General features: G+C 43.4%; 1 protein-coding gene across 1 annotated transcript in view; it reads right to left on the bottom strand.

Annotated features, from left to right (window-relative positions):
- The window catches only part of CNTN1 (contactin 1), a 222,663-nt gene that overhangs the window by 30,689 nt on the left and 166,095 nt on the right, over positions 1-25,879 (bottom strand). Inside the window, exon 14 of the mRNA XM_088457904.1 lies at positions 20,950-21,125. Within this exon, the coding sequence (XP_088314030.1) occupies positions 20,950-21,125 (176 nt within the window). The remainder of the gene's footprint in view (positions 1-20,949; positions 21,126-25,879) is intronic.

Here is a 25,879-nt window from a genome sequence, read left to right as displayed (position 1 = left end):
AATTGGGGATTTTAGGAAAAATTGGTCGTGCTCTGGAGGTGCGCAAAAAAAAACCTCCTGGAGCGCAAAAAGTCAAAAACCCGCTCCTGATTGAATAGAAAAAATACCTCACCTGCAGGCAAAACCCCCAGGCAGGTGCAGGATTTTTGCTATTCCCGCACCAATTGAATATGCCCCTAAATGTTTACGCATACATCATACAGAATAACAACAAACAGTATAACTAGAATAATACCAAGAATACCGAAAAGTGTTATAATACTACAGTATGCAGATGCATACTGTACAGAATAAGAACATTACGTGAACAAAAACAAGCCAGTTTTTTAATAATAAAAAAGAGGTAATTTGTGTGGGGGAAAAGCATTCTGATCAGAAAACAGATATTTGATCATTACAGTTTATTTGCACTGGGCGACTTACTGATAGCTGCCACAATTGGCCTCATTTGTGAGGCATAATACAGTGCAGAAATATGCCCTTTATGGTCTTATCATGCATCTAGGCTTACAGAGGTGCACCTAGGTTTCTGCTATAACACATGGATTTGTGTAACAAGATGGTGGTGTTTGTGGAGCAGAAAGAATTTGTAAAAACCCAGGTATATATTTACTCAAACTTTGAAAATAAAAGTGAAGGTGATGTCCACAGTAACCAATCAGATCCTAGCTGACATTTATATGGTGCATTTTAGAAAATGATAGCCACAATCTGATCAGTCGCTATGGACAACACTTCCACTTTCCCTTACAGAAGCTTTAGTAATTCTACTTAGAGTGAGGCCCACTGTGTTCCAGACGGGATGCAGTCAAGATACCGGCGGGCGCTTTCCCGCCCGCCGATATCCCAACACTTGTATCCCGACATGGGAGTAAAGATAGGCGTCGAAATCCCGATGCCAGGGCCGGATTATAGGGGGGGCGACAGGGGCCCCCACACAGTCGTCCCCAAGAGTACATTAATGGAGGGCAGAACAGCATTTTGCTGCCTGCGCTCCAGTTCTCCTCCGTGGTTCAACAGTTTGTTGAACCTGTCCCCGCCCGTCCTCAACAGCAGCTGCAGCGGTCAGTGAGCGGATTGGCAGAGAGGCCACAGCAGCACACACCCCATCACAGACTCCGCGTTCCGGGATGGTCGCTGCTCTTGAAGCTCGGGCTGATGACAGAAGTGCGCCATGGAGATCCCCTGCAGTGCTCCACCCACTAACCAGTAAGTATACTGGCATATTGGGGAAGTGCCTGCCGCAGCGCAGCTCTCCTGTGGCAGTCATCTGTCCCACACACAGGCCCCCAGCCATCGTGATTTACCACAATGGGGGCCCCCACAAGTTTGTTATTGCCCTGGGCCCCCACAAACCTCAATCCGGCCCTGCCCGACGCCTATCATTAGCCCCTACGGAATCCTGACACCCGGCATACCGAACAAAGGTATGCTGGGTGTCTTAGTGTCTAGCCGCTATGGTGCGGGGACGTGGGTTTGGTTTAGGCACTAACAGGGGGAGGTTAGGGTTAGGCACCCCTAAGGAAGGGTTAGGGTTAGGGGGGGGAAAGGGTAGGGTTAGGGTACTTACCTTCAGCGGTCGGGATTTCGACCCGCCAGACTGCCGCTGTTATTTATGTTTTGTTCACATTAGTTGCAAGGATTGGAGAGTCTTTTCAGTGTGCTGTGTTTTTGCTAAAACCTATGTCACATGATCTCACATAATAACAAGCAGTGTACATGCGGTATCTTACTACTACTCAAAAGCTACTAACTGGTCATGTATAAAAGACCTTTTTTACTGCATAGTACATAACATAAAAGGACACAGATCTGACTATTCACACTCTGGTCAAATAGTGACCTCCTCGTAAGTAAGAAGCTTAGGTAATCCAATGGAATGCGTAGTTAAAGGATTTCATTACAAATAATGCAAACTGATCCTATCAAAACAATAATTAAGATTTATTCATGGGGAGCACGTTTAATTACAAAAGACCAAAAATTGGACTAACATCAAACAATACTGGAAATAAGAATATAAACTATGTAGACAGAATGTAGGTGGAATGTGGTTTACACAGCAAAGTTATAATAATATAAAAGTAGCAGGAACAGCTGTATAAATCATCTATTGTATACACTGTATGCTAAAATGCTTAATTGACAAATACTCCATTATACTGCATAGTGCAAGAACACACATAAGACCATTAAGATCAGGAGCAATACTCACTAAAGAGATGACAGTTACAAGTTGAGAGAGAGAAGAAAGAAAGAAAGAAAGAAAGAAAGAGAGAGAGAGAGAGAGAGAGAGAGAGAGAGAGAGAGAGAGAGAGAGAGAGAGAGAGAAAGAAAGAAAGAAAGAAAGAGAGAGAGAGAGAGAGAGAGAGAGAGAGAGAGAAAGAAAGAAAGAAAGAAAGAAAGAAAGAAAGAAAGAAAGAAAGAAAGAAAGAAAGAAAGAAAGAAAGAAAGAGAGAGAGAGAGAAAGAAAGGCTGCATTCACTGGTTCTAATTCAGAGATGGACGTTTTTGCAACAGTGCTGCATCTTTTTGTTAGAAGCAGCTGTGTGAAATTATGCTAATGCCACAGGAGGCGTCTAGTGCAAAAAGATGCTTACTGCCGGCATCACAAATTAAAGGGCTGTGTCTGAAGACGAAGCATCAGATCTACATTACAACCATCAGTCACAGTGTCAGCTCTGAGTGAGCTACTCAGAATGGCCGCCTCATCTCCATTTACTATCATTAAAGTCGGGTGATTTCTTCATCTTTTGGGGTTGATATCGGGTGGTTTAATGCCGCAAATTCGGCCGTTTTGAACAATAGAAATATCGCCATCGGCTCAATTTGGAAGTACTTTTCACTTATTTCTGCCTAAATCAGGAATTTACCATTATTCGTTTTGCTAAAGTCGGCCATTTACACTCAAATCGGGGACTCAATAGAAGTTTTAAATGCACCACCTCCAGAGCTGCGAGTTGCCATCCAACATACATAAATCAGTGTGATTTGTATATGTTTATGAATGGCAAGTGTGTTGTAAGGGTTAATATAGGGGTCCCCCTATTTTTAAAATCAGCACTGGACCCAAAACGACTGGGGTGTAATGCCACAGCCCGGAGACCTTATTAGCGGGTCTCCAGGGCCAAAGCATTATCACCCCAAGCCGCTCAGGCCAAGCCGGGGATCTCAGGGGAGGTGGGGACCCCATAAAAAAGGGGTCACCCCTCTCCCGAACCCCAGGCTTGGTCTGAAGCCCAGGCTGTTCCCCGCACCCCTGGAGCGGTGAGTACAGGGGTAATAAAGTGAAGAATAGACCTAAAACAATTGTATTTTACAATGGGACTACAGGTGCCAGCATGCCTGCCCTTTGGCACTTGTGGAACTACAAGTGCCAGCAGGCGTCCGGCACCCGTACCCCCACTGTAAAATAAATAGTTAAATAAAGACATGGCACAAAGATTGTGACTAGTAAAGATTTATTACACACATACGTCAATCAGACATACTTACCTGTACCAGCCGGTCTGTCCACTTGTCCGAGTAGAATCTGTGAGGAATGGCCTGCAACAAAGATCGTATACTCACCTGATCCTCGCGCTGGCCTCCATAGGATCCCAGGGGGTCTTGGCAAAAAAATAACATGCTTCACCGATGCCAAACGACTAGTATAGGTATGTGTCTTGTCACACATACCAATATTATGCGAATGCCAGCTGCCGGGACGTCACAGGGTTTCCCACGTCCCGCCAGCCAATCAGAGGCCGCTTCACATCTAGCGGCCTCTCATTGGCTGGGGTACACGTGGGTTCCAGCCAATGAGAGGCTGCTAGATGTGCTGGTTCCTAAGCTAAGTTGGAACCCTACTCGTTTTGTTCCCCGTAATTGTTGGAACCAGGCCTGGCTGACAAGTCCGGGGCTGGTTATGCTTTTGGGGGGGGGACCCAATGTAAATTTTTTTCTTAAAGTTAACCATTAAAATATAAAAAAATAAATAAGCAGTCTGCACATATTTCACGGATATGTGCAGCCTGCTTGTTCGGGAGAAAAATTCGGACGGTGAATCGGGACTTCAAAACGGACAGGATCGACCAAATACACCATCAATCAAAACGATCCAGTCAAAACCGTTTTTGATCGATCCTATCCGAGTTGAAAAACAGGACAAATCGGGAACAACATGAATCTTAGTAAATTTACCCCTAAGTCTGCATTGGAATATGCCAAGGGTGGCACTCCCACAAAACGGAGGCGACATGCATCTGTTTTGGAAACGGACCCCGGCTCAATCCTGGATTGCCTGCGGCCTGTCAAGCAGACTGCGGTGTCCAGGGCACTGTGGGCGATTTTGCAGGATGAGATCTGCACATGCACAGCGTGGCTTCTGTGCATGTGCAGATCTTAACATCATCAACATCGGAGTTCCAGACATTTCTGAATTCGGCCCACAGTAAATCTTTGTGGAACTTCCACAGCAACATCCAGAGAACAATCCCATACATGTTGAAATATAGCAAAAAATAGAAAAACTGGGGCACTCACCCCCATTGTCCAGTTCCTGTTTCTAGAACACATGGATGCTGTGATTATGGTTTTCAGGTGCATATGATTACTGTATTGGTAAGTGTTAAATATATTTATATCTGGTTTGGGCCATTAGGAGTTTACCGTAGGACTTTGATACAGTATATTGTTTGGTGAAACACTAACTGTAGTTTGTTTGATTTGCACATATTTCTGTAATGAACATAGCTTAAAAGATTTTTATGCTGGTGAGTGCCCCAACATTGTATATAATGCTATTTCCTCATGGATGGAAAAACTTAACATGCCTAAGACTGAGCTGTTTTCCCACCTTCCTTCAATTTTATTATCTATCAACAACACCACCACCTCTTCTAGCCCACAAGTGCGCAATATTGGAGTTACCCATGACTCTACCCTCTTCTTCAAACCACACATATAGTACCATTTGCAATCCTGCCATTTCAGTAATATCTCCAGGAGCATGACCTTGCTCACCCTGGAGGCATCAAAGACCTTCATTCACTCACTGGTCATCTTTGGACTGGACTACTGTAATCTCCTCTTATCTAGCTTCCCTGTCTCCCACCTCTCAATACTCCAATCTGTCCTCAATACTACTGCCCGGCTCATCTCTCTTTCAAAATGTATTACGTCTGCTTCCCCCTCCTACAAGCCCTGTACTGTCTCCCCTTCCCCTTCAGAACCCAATCCTCACTCTCAATTACAAAGCCCTCACCAAATCCTCCCCTACTTACATCTCCATCCTCATTCTCCCTTCACACTCTAACCTGCTCACTTTACTCCACAAATGAATACTCCCCACCACTGGAACTCTCTCCCTCTCCCTTTTAAACTCTCCACCTCTCTACATAGCTTCAAATGGGCTCTCAAGCTCCACTTCTTTATCAAATCCTTCCAGCTTTCATCCTAACACACTGATCCTTGCTCTTCACTCACTGTCTGTCTGCCACTCACCTTTAGATTGTAAGCTCTCACGAGCAGGGTCCTTTTCCCTCATGTGCTTTTCCTTACCTCACTTACACCATTATCTCCTCCCCACTGCCAACAACGTCACCAAACCTTTGAGTTAAGCCAACGGTGCTTATTTGGGTATTGTGACTGATGATTTTTTTCTTGTTCTGTTCTGTTTCTTTTTTAGGATGGAATTCCTCAGCAAGTCCCGGATGTTTGTGACTCCAAATTAAATATAAGAAGAAATCACAATAGCACAATCTAAAGCCAAGCCTAAGACATCCATATCTTTATACAGATACACTCTGTCACAAATTGGGTACTTACACCCTCTTACCCTATTTGGCGCTGTCGATTCGCTGGCTGGCACATGTCTGCTGGCCAGTCACGTCAGGATTCACCTGCAGCATTCGGCCCGATGCAGCAAACGTGCCACCATCTTGCCTGAAATCAGCTGAGTTGTTTCACCCATCCACAGCGTCTCTGCGCTGCACATGACTCTCACATCCAATCCTGTGCTGGAGCTCCCTATGTAAACTGCTCACTGCCACCTGTCCTTTGCCAGTACAAGTCTCCTAGGACTCCTGGTCTCCTGTAACAGAAGTGGTTCCTAGGTCCTGAATTTCAGCACCTATACTAATATATCTGCTATTTCACCTGAGTGCTTTCCTTCCAGTGGGTTCAGCCTGACAGCCTCGCTTACCATCTGCTCACCTTTTTCAATCAGCGCTACCTTACACCAGTGTGCTGTCTGCCTTCAGCATCTACATGCATCTTCATCACTACAGTCTGCTTTACCTAACCTCCTGCATGCAGTCTCTCTCACCTTGTATTCAAAAACTTCTGACTGTTAATTCCTTTAGCTGTTATTTGCAGACACTCATACAAATAGTGTGTTACTGATCCATCCAGTTCTCATTTGCACTCATATGTACTAAGCTGCTAAAGGTATAGCTACCACTGCCAAGTAGCATGTATACAGCAGCAGACTTACTGTAGATTTTGTTTCATACAGATACAGTATACTAAATGAGGAGAAGTGTCATTCAACCTCCTAGTTTCATTCACTCTGGTTCTAGTCAGTTCTTCCATACGGCACCAGTTCTGGGTACTGACGCATTACTTTAGCGTATGTCCGGAACGCATATAAGCACATGGTCACTTTGCGTTTACACTACTGTATTAAAATACTATAAGTCGCACTTGTTTCCTCTTCACTGCTATATATTTCACACATCCAATCAACTTAATTTTTATATTGAGAAACAAGCAGCCACCCAAGAAATTCACTAATGAAGTGTTTTTTTTAATTACTTATTTTGTTTTATATTGTTTTCTATGCATGTGTAATTTATGTTTTACTTATACATATTATTTAAGATAATATAGTGTTCCTTCTAGCTTAGTACAAGTATTCAGTGGATAGAAGGGATAGTAACATAACCTCCCAAACACATACATATATAGTTACAACGGGTCTGGCGCTCCTATAAGGCTCAATCATATAGAGTTGTTGATGACTTTCTAATAATAAAATGTTAGTGATAACTCTCGATTTCAGATGTATTTTGCGCTTCAGCGCCCCCACAACCCACACTTTTGCTGCCCTGCAGCTGGCTGGGGCCGGCCACTGGGATGTGCTGGGAAGGGCAGGAGAATCATGGATGAGAAATTTGTATTGCAGCTATAGTAAGTATTATCAGCAGCACGTCCCTGAGGCTGGGACACCTGTGCATATTTCCGCAGCCTCCATGCGCACACCTCCCCAGCTGCCGAATATGGCGATGAGCAAAGTCCTCTTTGCACAATGTAACCTACAGTTCTGGGCTTCCTGTTGAGCTTCCTCACCGTGGTATCCCTGTCCGAGAACAGAGCTGTATTCCATGGGAGGCGCCCATTCACCGAGAGTGTGTGGCTGAGTGGGAACATCGCACTAGAGAGGGAGAACTTCACAGTTGAGGAGTGGTGGCCGGAGTCCGCCTGCAGGTTCAGCGTATGGATGGACATCGGAATCCGATGGTAACTAACCATCGATTTTTGTTGTTGTTCCGATGGTAGTATTTTATGCACACTAGCAATTTCATCTCACCACAGCCCCATGCATCTTATAACAACCTACTCCATATCGCCACAGTCCCCTGCATCTCACCACAGCCACCTGCTTCTTACTCCTGACCCCGGCATCTCACAACAGTCTCCTGTTTCTCACCACAGGCCCTTGCTTCTCACTCCTGCCTCTTACCACAACCCCCTGCATCACACCACAGCCCTCTGAATCTCACCACAACCCTCTGCTTCTCACTCCTGCCCCCAGGCATCTCACCAATGCCACCACAACCCCCACAGCTGCTGCCCTGCAGCTGGCTGGGGCACGGCCACTGGGATGTGCTATGAAAGGCAAGGGGATCATTAATGAGAGATTTGTATTGCAGCTACCATAAGCATTATCAGCAGCATGGTGCTCCGATGGTTGTTTGTCTTTATTAAATTCCTGATAGCTATGCCTCCCCTGGCTCCTTCCTGGCTACTGTGACTGCATCAGGGCATCTTCATGGGTTCGTTGAAGACTGTCTCTCACTGACTGGAGTCAGGGACTGGAGCAGGATCATAGATAGAGCACGTAACTCTAACTCTCAAGTACCTGAACAAATCATGATGCAATGCAAGGAGTGCAAATACATGCCAAGATGCTACTCTATTACCAAATACGAATCAGGCCCTCTGCCTGCCTCAGACATGATCCTGCTCCAGTCTCTGACTCCTTCCCCCTTTTAGGCTGCTGCTAAGCAACAGGACACATTGCTAGCTCTGATTGGCTCTCACTTTTCTGTTTTAGCACTATGGGCAGTTACTGTACTTCATCTTAGTGTAAGATCAGATGTTTTTTGCTCGGCTCCTTTTTGTCACAGATGAATGGTCCATACACCCAAACCTTCTTTTACCAATGCTGTACAGAATATTGAAAACCCCATCAAAAGCCGCCAAGAGATTACCCTGAATGAGAACCCAGACCCCAGGACCGGGAACTTTATTTTTTTTTTATATATATATATATATATATATATATATATAAATAATCCTGCACTCACTGCAACATAGGTTCATAGACAGGGTGCATCCTCAGTGTAACAAGCAAAAAATGTATTTGCTTGCTAAATATACATTTGAAACAATAGAGGGCACTCACCAGTTCATCCAAGAAGTAAAGTCGTTTATTTACATACTACCAATGTTTAAAAAATTGGTCCGACATTTTGGTCCCATTATGGATCTTTGTTGAGGTTACACAGCACCACTGCAAGCACTAAGGACCTGATTCAGACTCGCTCGCTAGATGCGTACGCTCGCACAAAGCGTATGCAAATCTGGCACACACCCAGCAAGGCAGGCGATTACACGGCAAGGCATAAGCACACCCACTATGTCTTCTCGTGCGATCACTTTGTATATGCAGACGCCCACCAGCCTGTCTTAAGACACCCACTTGCGCACGTCATGTCCAGGAAGTGTATGCAACCATCGGTACATCGGGTACCATCAGAAGCGAACGCAGTGCTTGAGGTTAACTATATCCTACCGCAAGTACTGCGATCACTTCAGTGTGAAATATAACCAGGTGACGTGTACTATGACGCTGCCTGCTAATTATGCACGCCTCTGAAACGGCATTAAGACGCTCCGGTAGGCCTGCGTTCACACCTCCTCTCCCCTGTTTATAATGTCCAGCCCCTATCACCACCCACAAACACAAACGGCTTCTCCTGTCACTCACTCTGCTGGGCTGTCTATGCGCAGCGAGTGAACGCTTCCCGATCTCTCGCACTGGTTCACGCACACGCACTGCGATGCATATGCATGCGCACAATGCGAAAATCATCCAGCTACGAGCAAACGCAACCTAGCGAGTGGGTCTGAATCAGGTCTTAAGTGTGGAAGAGTCAGCTGCTTTTGCTTGATACTGCTTGACTGATTTATCAATACCCAGCCCAAATCCCTGGACCTAGAAACATGAAATTTTGGGAATACATTCCTTCCATGACCTAAGCATCCACTAAGCAGGGATTTTTCGCAATTTGACTCCTAAGGGGCTGAAAAGGGGTAAAATGTTTCCTCTCAGGTGATAAAGCAACATGGCCCAAGTGCTGCGGGACTTTAAGCTATTTATCTGGGACGAGTGTACCATGGTGCACAAGGGGGGTTTTGTGGCACTGAGCAGAACCCTCAAAGACATCAGTGGCAAGGATGGAATGATTGGGGTATCACCTTGCTGCTAGTTGGAAACTTCCGGCAGACTCTGCCAGTAGTACAGAGGGGAACTCTAGCTGACAAAGTTAAGGTGTGCATCAAGGCGTCATATCTGTGACCCCTCATCTGGAAACTCTCTTATGAGGGTCCATTTGAGGGGCGATATCTCTGCTGAGCAATTCTCCAAACTCCTACCCAAAATAGGGGATGGAGGGTATCCCGAGTCCGAGGGAAAGGTTACCATCCGTGCAGGCCTAGACTGGACATACTGATATTGCCGATATCAAAAAAAGTCCATGTACTGGACTTGCCATTCTGACCCCCAAAAACAAAGTGGCTGCTGTCATTAATGACACTCTACTTCCGTCCTTTGAAGGGGCAGAAATTAAGTACAGGTCTGTGGACTTGGTTGTGCAAATGGATGGTCAACTACACCGTGGAGCTCCTCAACACCCTCACCCCAACTGGCCTCCCATCCCATAAGCTTCTCCTCAAAGTGGGGTTTCCAGTGATGTTTGCTGAGAAACCTCAACCCACCCAAACTTGACAATGGTACCAGGCTTCAAGTAAAGGCCCTTCACAGGAACGTCATCGAGGCCACAGTGTTCACAGGCTGTGCTCGATGTGGTGGGAGAGGGGGGTATTCACAACAAGCATACTGTCAGGTTGCGGCCTAGGATCGGCCATTACTCACCCAAGTGCCGGCTTCACCCGACTTCTCAAGTGATCAGACGTCTAGTGCGGTGGCGGGTGACATGCTGAGGATTATGCCTAGAGACTGCGTGGACATTCATGTGTTGCTCCGTGACTTGGTTCCTGCGGGTGCCATCATGGATGCAGTCATGACAGTCTTCATCATCTGACTGGCCTCTAGCCAATGATAGCCTAGTTGTTGTCAGCTGACACTGTCCTCCAATGGACCGTTATCTTAGGGTATTTAGCTGGGATCTGGACAACAGGAAGTTGCCTGTAGAACGTCGTTTCTACTGGTGTATGCTTGCCGTTACTTTGTTAATTTCCTTGCTCCTTTCCTCTCACGAGTCATCTCTAGTGTTACGTCTCTACTCCTCAAAGTGATTCTCCTGTGCCGGTGATACGTCTGGGTTCTCAGCCCATGTACTCAGTACAACTCACAAGTACAAATACTTGATCTATGGTCATAGATCAATATAATGCGCTCAGAACCTATAACTGGATAGTGTATATTTAGTTGTAGGTATGTGAATTACTGATATTCGAAACTCGATATGTTGTAATAAGACTTTATTTGGGTAAAGGTGGAAACTAATAAACTAAGGGATGGTAGTTCATTGACTGAATATGACAGTCAATTTGTGGGACATATGCCGTATATTGGCAATGTTCAGTCTCTGAAGGCAAAAATAGGGGGTTTGATAAAAACAAGAAAAAATGCAAAATCAATCACTATTGATCTGTTGAAGCAATGGTGCTTCAATGGTGAAGCAGGAACTGGAGACCATAAAGTCACAGGAACACATTTACAATATAACAAAGGGCAACGACAACCACCCCCTCTCAGCACATTTCAAAATATTTAATCAGTCAGATCCAGCAAATCTGGAATTCTGTGCATTAAGGCTAGTTAGGCACAACTGGCGGGGAGGGGACTTTATCAAACGCATCAACAAAGAGGAACTCAAAACCATGATTCAGATGGGTACCCTATACCCAAAGGGACTCAATCTAGATAATGAAATCAAGTCCATTGTATGTGACTAAGTTAGTCAGTACCAACACGCGAACACCTTTTATGCGACCAATTACAGTCAGTGTTAGTATTTAAATACACAGGGGCAATAACCGATTTATCTCTAATTTGATGCTACCATTATAAAGAACCCTATAATCAGAAACTGAAAAGTCAGTCTCACCTTCAGTCATCAGGTACACATTGCCTTAGAACAGTGATGTCTAACTTAGGTCCATCTAAATTTCTGACTCTGTATCAATATTAGCAATGCTGTTGACCTAATTTAGGTTCACCCAAATTCTGACTATATATCACTATTAACAATGCTGCCCAACACTAGCCCTAATGTTTTTGTTTTTGTTTTGTTTGCTCCTTGCAATAAACACAGCCCTCTAGGCCCACTGAAGGGAGCAACCTTCAGTGAATTATAGTCAGATTGTGAGTGCCATAATAACAGGGAAACATGTTCTATCACCAATATACACAATGCAAAGTTAACCAGATACTGGCTTACAAAGTATAACTTACATGTGCAGGACTCAGTATTTTATTTATTTAATTAATACTAACATCATTATTTAAAGAGATAAAGGCCGACTGAGAGACGCTGCTATCACATTAAGATAGGGACCTGGCAAACTGGCAGTGTATTTAATGCAGGAACACTTAAGATTCATCTCCTGCTAACCAATTAGAAAAAAGGCGTACCCGGAAGTTGTGTACATAAACAAACCATAGTGATTGATTTTGCATTTTTTCTTGTTTTTATCAAACCCCCTATTTTTGCCTTCAGAGACTGAACATTGCCAATATACGGCATATGTCCCACAAATTGACTGTCATATTCAGTCAATGAACTACCATCCTTTAGTTTATTAGTTTCCACCTTTACCCAAATAAAGTCTTATTACAACATATCGAGTTTCGAATATCAGTAATTCACATGCCTACAACTAAATATACACTATCCAGTTATAGGTTCTGAGCGCATTATATTGATCTATGACCATAGATCAAGTATTTGCATTTAACATAGGAGGGCAGACACCCGTCCCAATAGTGCAGCTCACCTCTAACGTTTTTTCTAGAATCCAGTGCGCAATATCTTTTTACATTTCAACTCCCAAGTACAACACAAGTGTCCACTCTCCTGAGACAGCGGTGTATCTGAGTTCTCAGCACGTGTACTCAGTACAACATCCGAGTACTGCCTAAGTGTCACTCTTTTGTGCCAGCGGTGCATCTGGGTTCTCAGCACGTGTACTCAGTACACCAATCAATTACTACCCTAAGTTTCACTCCTCTGTGCCAGTGGTGCATCTAGGTTCACAGTGGGCCTTATCCATTTGCCTCCAGTATACTATTCCTGGAAGTTATGCTATTGTGCCAATACAGTACCAGCAGGGTACAGGGTTCTCACTAGTGTTTCACACTGAAGTACATTCTCCTGGGTCTCCTCTGTGTTACGTTCCTCCATTTCCCACTTGTATCAGATACCTGACCAAAGGGCCACGACCTGCTTGCTGGATGCAGCTTAAACCCATATCCCGCTTGGAGGGGTCACTGGTGAACACCTCTCAGCAAGTTAGACTCTGCGCCTTTGGTCAGGTCTCATCAACATCTGGTACTTGTGGATGAGGAGGACATACATCCAGGCCCCTCGCCTCCGATTCCTTCCTCAACCCGAGACATCAGCTTTCAGCTCCTCAGAAGGAGAGCCTCCTGAGCAGAACGTGACACATACCACTCATACCATCAGATTACCCCTTTGAGTTCAAGAGAGTGCAGTTCCCTCTCAAGGTCTGCTTTACAATGACCATCAACAAGTCCCAGGGACAGTCGATTAAGGTGGCAGAGATTGACTTGAGAGAGGACTGCTTCTCACATGGGCAGTTATATGTGGCCTGCTCCAGAGTGAGCTCAACCAGCAGTCTAGTGATCCTAGCACCTAAGGAGAGAACCACCAATGTGGTTTACAAAGGAATCCTTGAGTAGAGAAAAAAAAGGTTTACCTACATCTTATAACCCACCTTCAATTCAGTCATATTAAAAAAAAAGTTTACACAATTTTTTTAAATGGATACTAGCACGCTCCTTTACCACAGAGGCATAAAATTAACTAAGCATATAAGTTAAGTTATAAGTTATAGGATGAAGGAAATGGAAAGAATAAATATCTAGGTCTTAGCTTCCTACATTTCATTACAATTGACTGTTTAGCATCCATCCTCTCCCTGCATTTGTTGCAAACCCCAGCCATTGGGAGCTCTGGGCCTGATTCAGACCCGTTCGCTATATGCGTACGCTCGCTGGATGCATATGCAAATTTATCAAAGTGACGCCACGGGAAGTGATCGCTCACCAAGGCATAAGCACGCCCACCATGTCTTAGCGAGCGGCCACTTTGTGTATTCGTACGCCCAATCGCACAGACAGAGCTACCCACCAGCACCACGTCATCTCCAGGAAGTGTATTAAAACATTGGTACATCGAGCACCATTGGATGTGAACGCAGTGCTTGAGGTAGCTTTACCCTACCACAAGCATTGTGAGGAAATCAGTGTAAAAAAAAGGCAAGTGACATGTACGATTGACGCTGCCTGTTAATTATGCACACCTCTAAAACGGCGTTGAAACACTCAGGCACTCCTGCATTCGCATCTCCAACCCCCCGTTATTAGTGTCCTGAACCTGTTACCACCCACAAACGGCCTCAACTGTCACTCACTACCCTGGGCTGTCTTTGCTGGGCGAGAGAGAGGGATGCAATCGAAGTGAGTAGTTCGCGCACGCGCATAACGAAACGTGTGCATGCGTGTACGCAAAACATCGGGCCGCTTGCGAGCGCACGTATATAACGAACGGGTCTGAATCAGGCCCTCTGCACACTACACTACTGGATCTGTAGTATGGATTGTGGGCTTTTGCTTTGTAAGACTGCTAATTTTGCTTCCCAGCCCATGCCTGTTGTGCACCTATAAATGCATTAGTTAGGCCTACACTTAAAAGTTCTGCATATCTGATTACCATGTTTTAGTGCACTCATTCTGTCAGGAATAGCACCAAAGGACTACTGAGGCTCTCTCTATATGCAGGTTTACCACATGCAAATGTGACTTGTTTGGCTACATAAATGTTGAGTTGATACATTTTTATTTAATAAATATGTCTTTTTTATTGTGAATTTTTAGCTATTGCTTCTTTTGCGCAGTTCTATGTATTTTGTTTTGTCCGTATTCAACTATTTAACTCCCACAGTTGGTTAATTACACTAGTGCAATAGATCTACAATAGTTTGCATTTCAGTAGTGCCTTGTTTCTTTAGGTTTCTTTACTAAAAGCTCAGCATGCCTGCATATTGTACAGTTCCATTAATATGTGTATGTGTTGTATATATAATACATATGTTGGGTTCTCAAATGTCCTCTTCACTGAATCTTTACATATTTTCTAAGAATTATAAGAAATATTGGTCACATGATTGAACCATTTTATAATATAAACTGTGACAAAAATACATCTTTGGAAATGTTGCTGTAAAATGGAACTCAGATGAGGCTTCTTAAAATAGCTTTAATAGGTTATGTATTCCTATTACTACTACATTATGGTTCTACCTTAGAAATGTCCAAGTGGTTAGACAGCATTTAACAGTATTATTCACAAGGGATATTTTTGGACTCATGTAAAAGCAAAACAAACATAGTGTTTTGTGTGGACAGACTATAATAAACTGAAAATATACTTTGTGTGGACAGACTGTAATAAACTGAAAATATGCTTTGTATGGTTTGTTATGGCAATATGAGCAAAGCAGTGCCTCTGGAGAAGCCTTCAGCAATTCCTGACCACAGATTAGGTATATGGGAGAACTACAAGTTAACTAAGTAATATACTGTCACTGAGGGGGAGATATACTATGCCTTGAAGAGAGATAAAGTACCAACAAATCAGCTCCTAGCTGTCTCTTTAACCACTTGCCTGGCATGGTCGCATCAGATGCGACCACACCAGGCTGAGTTTTCCCTGACATGGTTGCATCTGATGCGACCAGTCAGAAACATCCTGGGGGTGGCTGTTGGAAGAGAATCTTCCAGCAACAGTCAACATTAGATGGACCTCCTGGCCCCTCTGAACTTTTGGATCCTGCTCCAGTGTCTCCTGTTCACTGCTGGGCACAGTGATCAGCCTCCCCCCTCTCCCCCCTCACCCAGCATCTGCTGCCCACAGCCTCCAGGAAATGTAATAGATGCAGCCGTCGGGAAATCCGATAGTGGAGCAGTGGATCCTTGCTCCCCTGTCACCAGCCCTGCTGCTAGCAGCCACTGGGGAAAGCTCTCATAACCAGCCCCGCTGCCTGTGAGCCTGGCGCTCCTCGCAGCCGCTGGGCAGTCAGATAGTGGGGGAGTGCAGTGGCTCCTTGCTCCCCGTGTGCCCGGCGCTGCTCCTCGCAGCCGCAGGGAAAATTTTATGAATGGAGCAGCTGTCCCATGTGTATACCCAGCAGATTACAGTCCTGGGGAGCTCACAGATCATCCTAGGATGGCCATTGTCCATCGATATTTTCAAAACATTGATAGTTGCCGGCTGATGTTAACTAGTTTTGCCATCGATGGCAGAGAACCAATGGTTCTCTGCCATCGATGGATGAGTGGGAGCCTTTTTTTTTGGCAGGACATAGCTTAGCCCCCCCTACACCTGCTAAGCCTTGCCCCCATTTTTAATTGGACCGTGGCCCGCCATGCCCGCAGCAGAGGTGAACATTGAGGGTGTGCAAACAATTCATGGTTCACCATTGATGGTTTTTTGCTCCACTGATGGTAATCAATGATGGGTCTATCAATGGTAACCATCGATGGACACCCCACCGATGGCCTTCCATAGGACATATATAGCAGCGTCCTGGCCGCCCGCGATAGTATCGATTATCGATACTTAATGATTTTGACATATTGGGGAAAACTATTTTTATTTTTTTAAGAAAGTTAATACAGAGTATACTAGGGACAGCCATCAACCAACGATGGTGTATAACCATCGATGGCATGTGCCTGATGGCAAGCACTGATACCGCCCCATCAACGTGAGCACCAGATGTTAACAAAACATCGGTGGTGCAGGCCCGAGGGTCGCATTCTGCACATGCACAAAACCCAACCATTGATGGCTGCATCATCAATGGTTTTCTAATGATGGTTCAAATAATCGGTATTTGATGGTACACGCATCGATGGCTATCACTACAGTATACCGTATAAAATTGCTATTTTTATGGTATAATTTCTTTAAAAAAAATAATAGTAATAAAATTGTGTTGGATAAATTTTAAATACACGTTCATGACCCATTTCAATCATAAAAAAAATTACAAGTTCGGAGGGGTTCTTGAAAAAAAAAATGTCAGTTAAGTGATTAAAGGCTGTGTTTGAAAAATGTTAGGAGCTGGTTGGTTGGTACTTTTAGCTCTCTCCACTTTCTCTCTATCCAAGGCTTAGTACATCTACCCCTAATTGTGGAAACTGTGACTTTGGGGTCTATGTACTAAGCCTTGGAGAGAGATAAAATACCAATCAGCTACTAACTGTAATTTTTCAAACAAAGACGGTAAAGTGACCGTTAGGAGCTGACTGGTTGGTACTTTATCTTCATCCACTTTATCTCTCTCCAAGTCTTAGCACATAGACCCCCATATTTCTGTTACATGTAACACATAATGAAATAATATAATATGGACTTTCATAATGTGGGAAATAATAAATAAAAGAATGGATTTTCCATTATATCCGTATTGTTATTATTTACAGAAAAGTTAATGGCCTGTATCCATGACTTACAATGACAGCTATTTTTCACATTATTATATACATAATTATTGCACTATCCAAAGAATGAACTTTACAACATACAAGAAAAATATATTGTAACTAGGGATGTGCAGGCTCGGATAGGTTCGAGTTTGCACGTTGAGTTCGGATTTTTCCCTCTAAAAAAACGGAACTCAGAAAGAGGCAAAATGTCATCTTACATGGACGAACATCATCATTCCTGGACAAAAGTCCAGGAATGATGATGTTCGTCCATGTAAGATGACGTTTTGCCTCTTTCTGAGTTCCGTTTTTTTGGAGGGAAAAATCCGAACTCAACGTGCAAACTCGAACCTATCCGAGCCTGCACATCCCTAATTATAACACATAAATATTTATAAGTCTGAGTAAGGCAAGGTACGAATAAATGCAGGCTGGTCAGGATTACCCAAAGGCTCTCAAAGGCAGCAGCAACGGATCACATTGCTACTCATGTTCCATTCTTGGTGCTAACGGCTGTATGAGGAGATATGAGTGCTACACATTATAGGTCAGTGTAATATATCACGTGTTAGCAAAGCTATTCATGAATGGGAGCCTGTAACTACATTTTTCTCATCACTACTTGAAAGCAGTGACTGCTGGGAGAATCAGATCACCACCTAGAATTCATCAGGCTTTTCATTATTTGGGGAGCAATACTGATAAATAGGGAGCAATACTTTATAACTTGGATTAGCTGCTAAAAGCAATGGGAAGCAATTATGCAATTATGTTTTAACCTTGAGAGTCAATGCTGTTATAACATTAGGGGGCAATGCTGCTGTAACATTTGGAGTGTATGCTGATATATCATTAGAGGACAAGAGTAGATATTACTAGTTTACACATGCTTTACAATTGGTTCAAGGTACAGTATCATGAAGAACCTTTATATAGATGTTCAAGTCTGAAAATGTACTGCACAGATTGCTGATTTTGCCACCCGGAAAAACAAATGCCTGTATTACCATTGCCTCCCCTCAAGACAGTGTTGAGAAGCGCATCATTCTTTTGCATGTTCTCTGGTACAAGCTGAATGTGCACATGCACCCACTCAATTTTGGGCATGCATATCTTGGAGGTATTTGCTTTTGTTACCACTCTGTGGACTTGGTGAAACAGCTAGTAAATGTAAGTAACCACTCTTGGACTTGGCGAAACAGCTAATAAATGTAAGTAACCACTCTGTGGACTTGGCGAAACAACTAGTATATGTAAGTAACCACTCTGTGGACTTAGTGAAACAGCTAGTAAATGTAAGTAACCACTCTGTGGACTTGGTGAAACAGCTAGTAAATTTAAGTAACCACTCTGTGGACTTGGTGAAACAGCTAGTAAATGTAAGTAACCACTCTGTGGACTTGGTGAAACAGCTAGTAAATGTAAGTACCCACTCTGTGGACTTGATGAAACAGCTAGTAAATGTAAGTAACCACTCTGTGGACTTGGCGAAACAACTAGTATATGTAAGTAACCACTCTGTGGACTTGGTGAAGCAGCTAGTAAATGTAAGTACCCACTCTGTGGACTTAGTAAAACAGCTAGTAAATGTAAGTAACCACTCTCTGGACTTGGCGAAACAGCTAATAAATGTAAGTAACCACTCTGTGGACTTGGCGAAACAACTAGTATATGTAAGTAACCACTCTGTGGACTTAGTGAAACAGCTAGTAAATGTAAGTAACCACTCTGTGGACTTGGTGAAACAGCTAGTAAATGTAAGTAACCACTCTGTGGACTTGGTGAAACAGCTAGTAAATGTAAGTAAGCACTCTGTGGACTTAGTGAAACAACTAGTATATGTAAGTAACCACTCTGTGGACTTGGTGAAACAGCTAGTAAATGTAAGTAACCACTCTGTGGACTTGGTGATACAGCTAGAAAATGTAAGTAACCACTCTGTGGACTTGGTGAAGCAGCTAGTAAATGTAAGTAACCACTCTGTGGACTTGGTGATACAGCTAGAAAATGTAAGTAACCACTCTGTGGACTTGGTGAAACAGCTAGTAAATGTAAGTAACCACTCTGTGGACTTGGTGAAACAGCTAGAAAATGTAAGTAACCACTCTGTGGACTTGGTGAAACAGCTAGTAAATGTAAGTAACCACTCTGTGGACTTGGTGAAACAGCTAGTAAATGTAAGTAACCACTCTGTGGACTTGGTGAAACAGCTAGTAAATGTAAGTAACCACTCTGTGGACTTGGTGAAACAGCTAGAAAATGTAAGTAACCACTCTGTGGACTTGGTGAAACAGCTAGTAAATGTAAGTAACCACTCTGTGGACTTGGTGAAACAGCTAGAAAATGTAAGTAACCACTCTGGACTTGGTGAAACAGCTAGTAAATGTAAGTAACCACTCTGTGGACTTGGTGAAACAGCTAGTAAATGTAAGTAACCACTCTGTGGACTTGGTGAAACAGCTAGAAAATGTAAGTAACCACTCTGGACTTGGTGAAACAGCTAGTAAATGTAAGTAACCACTCTGTGGACTTGGTGAAACAGCTAGTAAAGTAACTTTAATACTCCGCTTTTGTAAGAATCATTATTATTTATTTAGTGCACATTGTCTACTTACATGCCCTGTTATTGCTACAAGGAGTAGCTGCACAGAGATGGGAGGGATCAGAAAATAACCCCCTGTTCTATGCATTCTCCTCAACAGTACCTTCAAAAGCCATCTGAGAGTGGCATTAGATTATCTTTTATATCTAGCTCTTAATCTAAAAAAAAAAAAAAAAACACAACCTTTTTGTAGCTTGATAGATTGATATGCGATGCTGTCCTGATAGTTAACTAATGCAGGGGATATTAGTGATAGCTTATGCATTAACCCTTTAATACATATTGCTGAAACTTAAATGACCCGAAAAACACGTGGAAAATGCTATTTAAAAAAGAACTGCTTGATAATTTAGCCCCTATATATTTTATAGTGATATCTCATTTTAATATGACTTTCAAGGAGGACCGTATTTGCATACAGGCACTCATTATGATAAATAGTTTCATTATAAAAAAAAATTCCCTAGATTATTAACGCTCAAAATAGCAGCCCACAATCATGGTGATATAAAGAGGTGTAAAAGGTAAGGAATAAGTCAGTTCTCAGTTCATATTTATGTCTAATAAGGAGGTGTGCCTAATAGAGAAAATCTGTGCCTTCATCCTGTATCCTTCATACAAGGATTCCTCAGTAGCTTATAAGACATCACTAACAGAAATTATTTGCCATTGTATGTTTTGGACTAGCACATACTAGGGCAGCCAGAGGTGACCACAAGTGTAAGTATACAATTATTTCTAATATGGTTTGTATTGTATTTGTAATTAGTAAACCGTATTTGTGCGAACACTTCTTATTGTGGTGTTAGTGAATGAATGAATAAATGTATAATTGGCTATGGATACCCAAATTGTATACCTAACTGATGCACTGCCATGATTCAGTACCCAATGCCATTGTCCCATAGCACTAACAACTTATACATCAGGAAAGTTACCACCCTTCAAAATACACTGGGGTAAATGTAATAGTCTACAGACTATGAGCATCAGCGAGTTCCATGTGAGACTGCCCTATGTTTTAAAGTAGGAGTCATTTAAAAAGCAAATCAATCTGGTTTTGCCTCGTATACTAAGCAAACAATAGTATTTGTCAGCTTACCCTATAATGCCTTTCATAATGGCCACTGTCGTCATCAAATTCAATCACAAATCCATTTAAAGACCAGATGAATGTAAGGTCCAGAGAAGAATCATGAGATGCATGGCACTGCATGGATGCATTTTCCCCGACTGTTACATCTGCATTGGATGGTGCAAGCGTGATCTTTGTGGCAGCTGCAAGTTTAGAAAATGAATAACATCAAAAATCAATACTAAGAATAGCAAAATAGTATTAGACATTCATAAATTGATTCAGATGCTTAAATAGAACTTTGGAAGCCCCACAGAAAAAAAGTTTCAAGAGGTTGTCAAGACGACATTGGCCCTTCCAATTTTGATTCCCACCAACTCAATTATCTTAACATTTTGAGGCTGTCTCTTTGTACTCCATTGTAGCAACCACCCTGTGTTTCACTGCCTGCTTAGAGTGGAAGGAAACACCACAGTTCCTTACCCCTTGGAACAGAAAATGTCGCTTGTGGTGTCAGTGGTCAAATAGCAGGTGGCTCATGAATCAGAGGGAAGCTGGGACAAAAATAGCGTGGGTGGCAGCTACAAAAGGTACTCTTAGCTGTCAGGCCCTGTAGTAAATGCTACACCCTACTTTCCCAGTTGATATGGCCCTTCCTTGATTGTAAGACAACAAACTAAATATTAAAACTCCTATTAGTAATACAATTTACAGAAAAAAATGTATATTAATGGATAAGTCTATTAAATAATTTCCAAAAAAATTAATTCTAAACCCTGCTAGAATATAGGAGATGGTACAAGCTTATTTAAGCCACCTGCAGTTGACCTGCTAAAGTTATGAGTTAATGGGCCTGATGCAGAGGTGCACACTAAGTGTTGCAATGCCGATGTTCACGTACAGTAATTTGCCATTATTTGCGCAAAATATTCTTAAAACCCCTATGGCGCATGCGTTACTCTGTGTGTACTGTACGCACAAATGTGCTGTTGCATACGGGAATGCTTTTATCAGAGTTGGAGAGGAAAAACCATGGGCATTCCTGGGAGGTGACCTGAAGTACACGCAAATAAAAAATCCATTGTGTAGGCGTGTTATAGGAGAGTCGCTGGTGTGTCAATGAAAGCGGCTATGGTCTCAAACACAGAGCTGCAGCCACAAAGGCCATGTTCAGACAAAGACACTGCACCTGCCATAGGTGGAGTGTCTTGAATCACTGACAGTTGAAGTTAATGGGGTACCCGCTGATTGGTTGAGAGAGCTGCTTCCACACTCTCTCAGCCAATCAACGCTTCCCTTATTGACTTCAATGTGTACGACTGGCAGTGACTTGGTCATTTCGCGTTGGGCACTGTACTAGGCACAATGTGTGTGCAGATTGGATCGGAATGGCGTTTTTTTGTTTAGAAAATATGAATAGACTTCTGCTTGAACCCAAGAGGATCCGATCGATGAGTTGGTGAATATGGCATTTTTTTATTTATTTTCTTAATAAAACAGTTCCACATTTGGTATCAGTGTCCTGTCATTGTAAATATTTTATTTACAGTGGGACTACACGTGCAAGTGGGCCCTTAATGTCCAGGCATGCTAACACTTGTTGTTCCATAAGTGCCTGCATGCCAGGGCAGGCTTGCTGGGACCTGAAGTCTCACTGTAAAAAAACAATAATTATTTTCTATTATTTTCAATATTTTACACAAGTAACCCTGCATCCAACATGCATGGCCCTGAGCTGAAAGGTCAATCCTTGGGAGGGGGGACCCCATTTATTTCCAAGTATTTCCAGCTCTGGACTGATCAGTTTTGGGCTGGTTTTACATTATGTCAGGGGGACCCCAGGATGTGTAACACCCCCAGCTGGTTCATCCCTGCACTGGTTACTAGAAAAATTAAGAGAACCCATGCCAGTTTGTCCCCCAATTTGCCAGTACCAGACTGGGCTCAGAGGTATGGGGCTAGTTATGCTTTTGGGGCGGGACCCACGCCAGGGCCGAAACAGGGCACAAATGAGCCTTGTGCCGTCCCCTGAGCACGCAACATCATGACAGTTGTGGCCCAAAAGCAAAAACTCCCTTTTGGTGCACTCTTAATACAACGTTATTTGAATTTAAAAATAACGTTTAATAACTCAAGATACATTAAAAAAATTTGTGGCTCAACATTATATATACACTGAAGAACAATATTAAAGTAATTCCTATATGTATTAGAAAGGAAGCTCTCTAGGAGCTTCAATCACAAAATACAAACTGTTATATGTATTAAAGCTCTCTGGGAGCTATAAAGGCCAAAATATAGGTCACAATTATAATATTGAAACACCGTTGGTAGTAAAATTTGTAAACACTTAGCTCATCAAGTGTGTGTGTGTATATATATATATATATATATATATATATCCTCCTGATGAAGTCCAGCAAACAGTGCAAGGACGAAACGCGTTGAGATGTGGTACTCTATCCTGGAGATATTGAAAACTCTGTGGGTTCTGGGGAAGGTTCCCCTCCGGATAAGCTGAAATTCTTTTATTTTTTTGTACAGGCATTTTACTTGGTTTTGTGTATAATAAATGTTGTTTTTTAAACTATATCACACTAACATTGGTATTCAATATGGGAGTGATAAGTTTTTGCGTTCATATCGGAGGTATGACGTCATTATCGCAGGTTTTACTTTTACACCGTATTCAATTTCAGAGACTTATCGCATTTTTGAAAAGTCGAAGTTAAAAAACGGGGATAAGTTTTCACCATTGAATAGGTGTCGAAAAAAAGTGCAGAATTGGGGTTTAGGGGTGCAGGCTTCAAAAAAATAGCCTGCACCCTTCAGAATGACCCCTTGAAACGATCTGTGTCAAAAAAAATAAAAAATCGGGACACCCCAAAAAAAGCACTTTGAATTTGGGGGCCAAAAAAAAAAATGTTGGGGAACAAAGTTAAAAAATAGCGAACTTGACTCTGGGGGGGTCCCCAAGTATGCCCCAGGTGTTTTTTTCATTGCAGCTCCTTGCGCAAGTGGGTTTTTCACGATTTTTTCAAGTATGTTTAGCAACTTTAAAATATGCTGACCCCCATTTTCAAGTACCCCAAATTTGCTGGGCATAGTTATTTTTCCCCCAAAAAAATTCTAAATGCTCTTCTGCACCACTTTCTTCAAAGTCGCATTTATGCACTTGCCGCGGCTATTAGAAACCCCGACTTCCTTCAGGAGTTAAAAATGGGGGTACCCATAGTGATCCCCCATGTCTAGACATCATTAGGGGGGTCCCTAGAATATTTCCCGAAAATTCCCGTTTTTGTTAACCTTTAAAAAAAAATTGTAAAAATTTTGAAAAAAAATGACATAAGGTCCCCCCCCCACAAAAGCCAAACCAGCCCCAGGCTAGCCAGCCAGTGGTGGTTTCTAAAAATACGGGGAACAAAATGTGTAGGGTTCCACCGTATTTTAGAAACCAACACCAGGCTGCAGGGACTAGTGCTGGTTTTAAATATAGGGGGCAAAAACGACGTGGGGTACCCCCTATATTTAAGACCAGCACCAGACCCAACCGACCGGGGTGCAATGCCACAGCCCGGAGACCCAATCACCGGGGCTCCAGGTCCAAAGCATTACACCCCAAGTCGGTCAGCGCAAGCCGGTGATCTCGGGGGAGTCGGGGACCCCCCAAAAAAGGGTCCCCCCTCTCCCGAGCACCACAGGCTTACTCTGAAGCCTGGGGCTCATCCCCATACCCCTGGAGCGGTGGGTATGGGGGTAATAGGGGGGCCAAATAATGTAAAACTATTGTACTTTACAGTGGAACTACAAGTGCCAGCATGCCTGCCATTTTGCACTTGTGGAACTACAAATGCCAGCAGACATGCGGCACCTGTAATTTCACTGTACAATAAATAGTTAAAAAAGACAAAACACACACACCGTGCCCAGTATAAGTTTATTACATACACCTACCCATTCACACATACTTACCTATACCAGAAGTTTCTGTCCCCTTGTCCAAGTAGAGATCCATGGTAGCTGGCCCTGCAAGAAAGATTTCATACTCACCCACATTCAGCGCTGGTCTCCGCAGTAATCCATGAGATTTTAAAAAAAAATAAACGTGTTACCCGATCCACGCTACTAGCTATGTGTATGTGTGTTGTCACACATACAGATAGCTCCCGAATGGCCGCTGACGGCACCTCACGGGGCATTGCAGTCCCGTCAGCCAATCAGTGGCCGCGCTGACTGTAGCGCGGCCGCTGATAGGCTCCGGCAACTGACAGCTCCCGCGTGGGTGAGTCAGCCCACATGGGAACTGTCAGTTGCTGGAGCCTATCAGCGGCCGCGCTACAGTCAACGCGGCCGCTGATTGGCTGACGGGACTGCAATGCCCCGTGAGGTGCCGGCAGCGGCCATTCGGGAGCTATGTGTATGTGTGACAACACACATACACATAGCTAGTAGCGTGGATCGGGTAACACGTTTATTTTTTTTTAAATCCCATGGATTACTACGGAGACCAGCGCTGGATGTAGGTGAGTATGAAATCTTCCTTGCAGGGCCAAGTTGTAAGGATCTACTTGGAGAAGGGGACAGAAACTTCTGGTATAGGTAAGTATGTGTGAAGGGTAGGTGTATGTAAAAAACTTATACTGGGCACGGTGTGTGTGTTTTGTCTTTTTTTAACTATTTATTTTACAGTGAAATTACAGGTGCCGCATGTCTGCTGGCACTTGTAGTTCCACAAGTGCAAAATGGCAGGCATGCTGGCACTTGTAGTTCCACTGTAAAGTACAATAGTCTTACATTATTTGCCCCCCCTATTGCCCCCATACCCACCGCTCCAGGGGTATGGGGATGAGCCCCAGGCTTCAGCGTAAGCCTGTGGTGCTCGGGAGAGGGGGACCCTTTTTTGGGGGGTCCCCGACTCCCCCGAGATCACCAGCTTGCGCTGACCGACTTGGGGTGT

This window comes from Taudactylus pleione, unplaced genomic scaffold (assembly GCF_031769625.1).
Source record: "Taudactylus pleione unplaced genomic scaffold, aTauple2 ptg000041l, whole genome shotgun sequence".
Taxonomy (NCBI): Eukaryota; Metazoa; Chordata; class Amphibia; order Anura; family Myobatrachidae; genus Taudactylus; species Taudactylus pleione.
The sequence above is the reverse complement of the archived record's forward strand: the minus strand, read 5'-3'. Positions and strand labels throughout refer to the sequence as shown.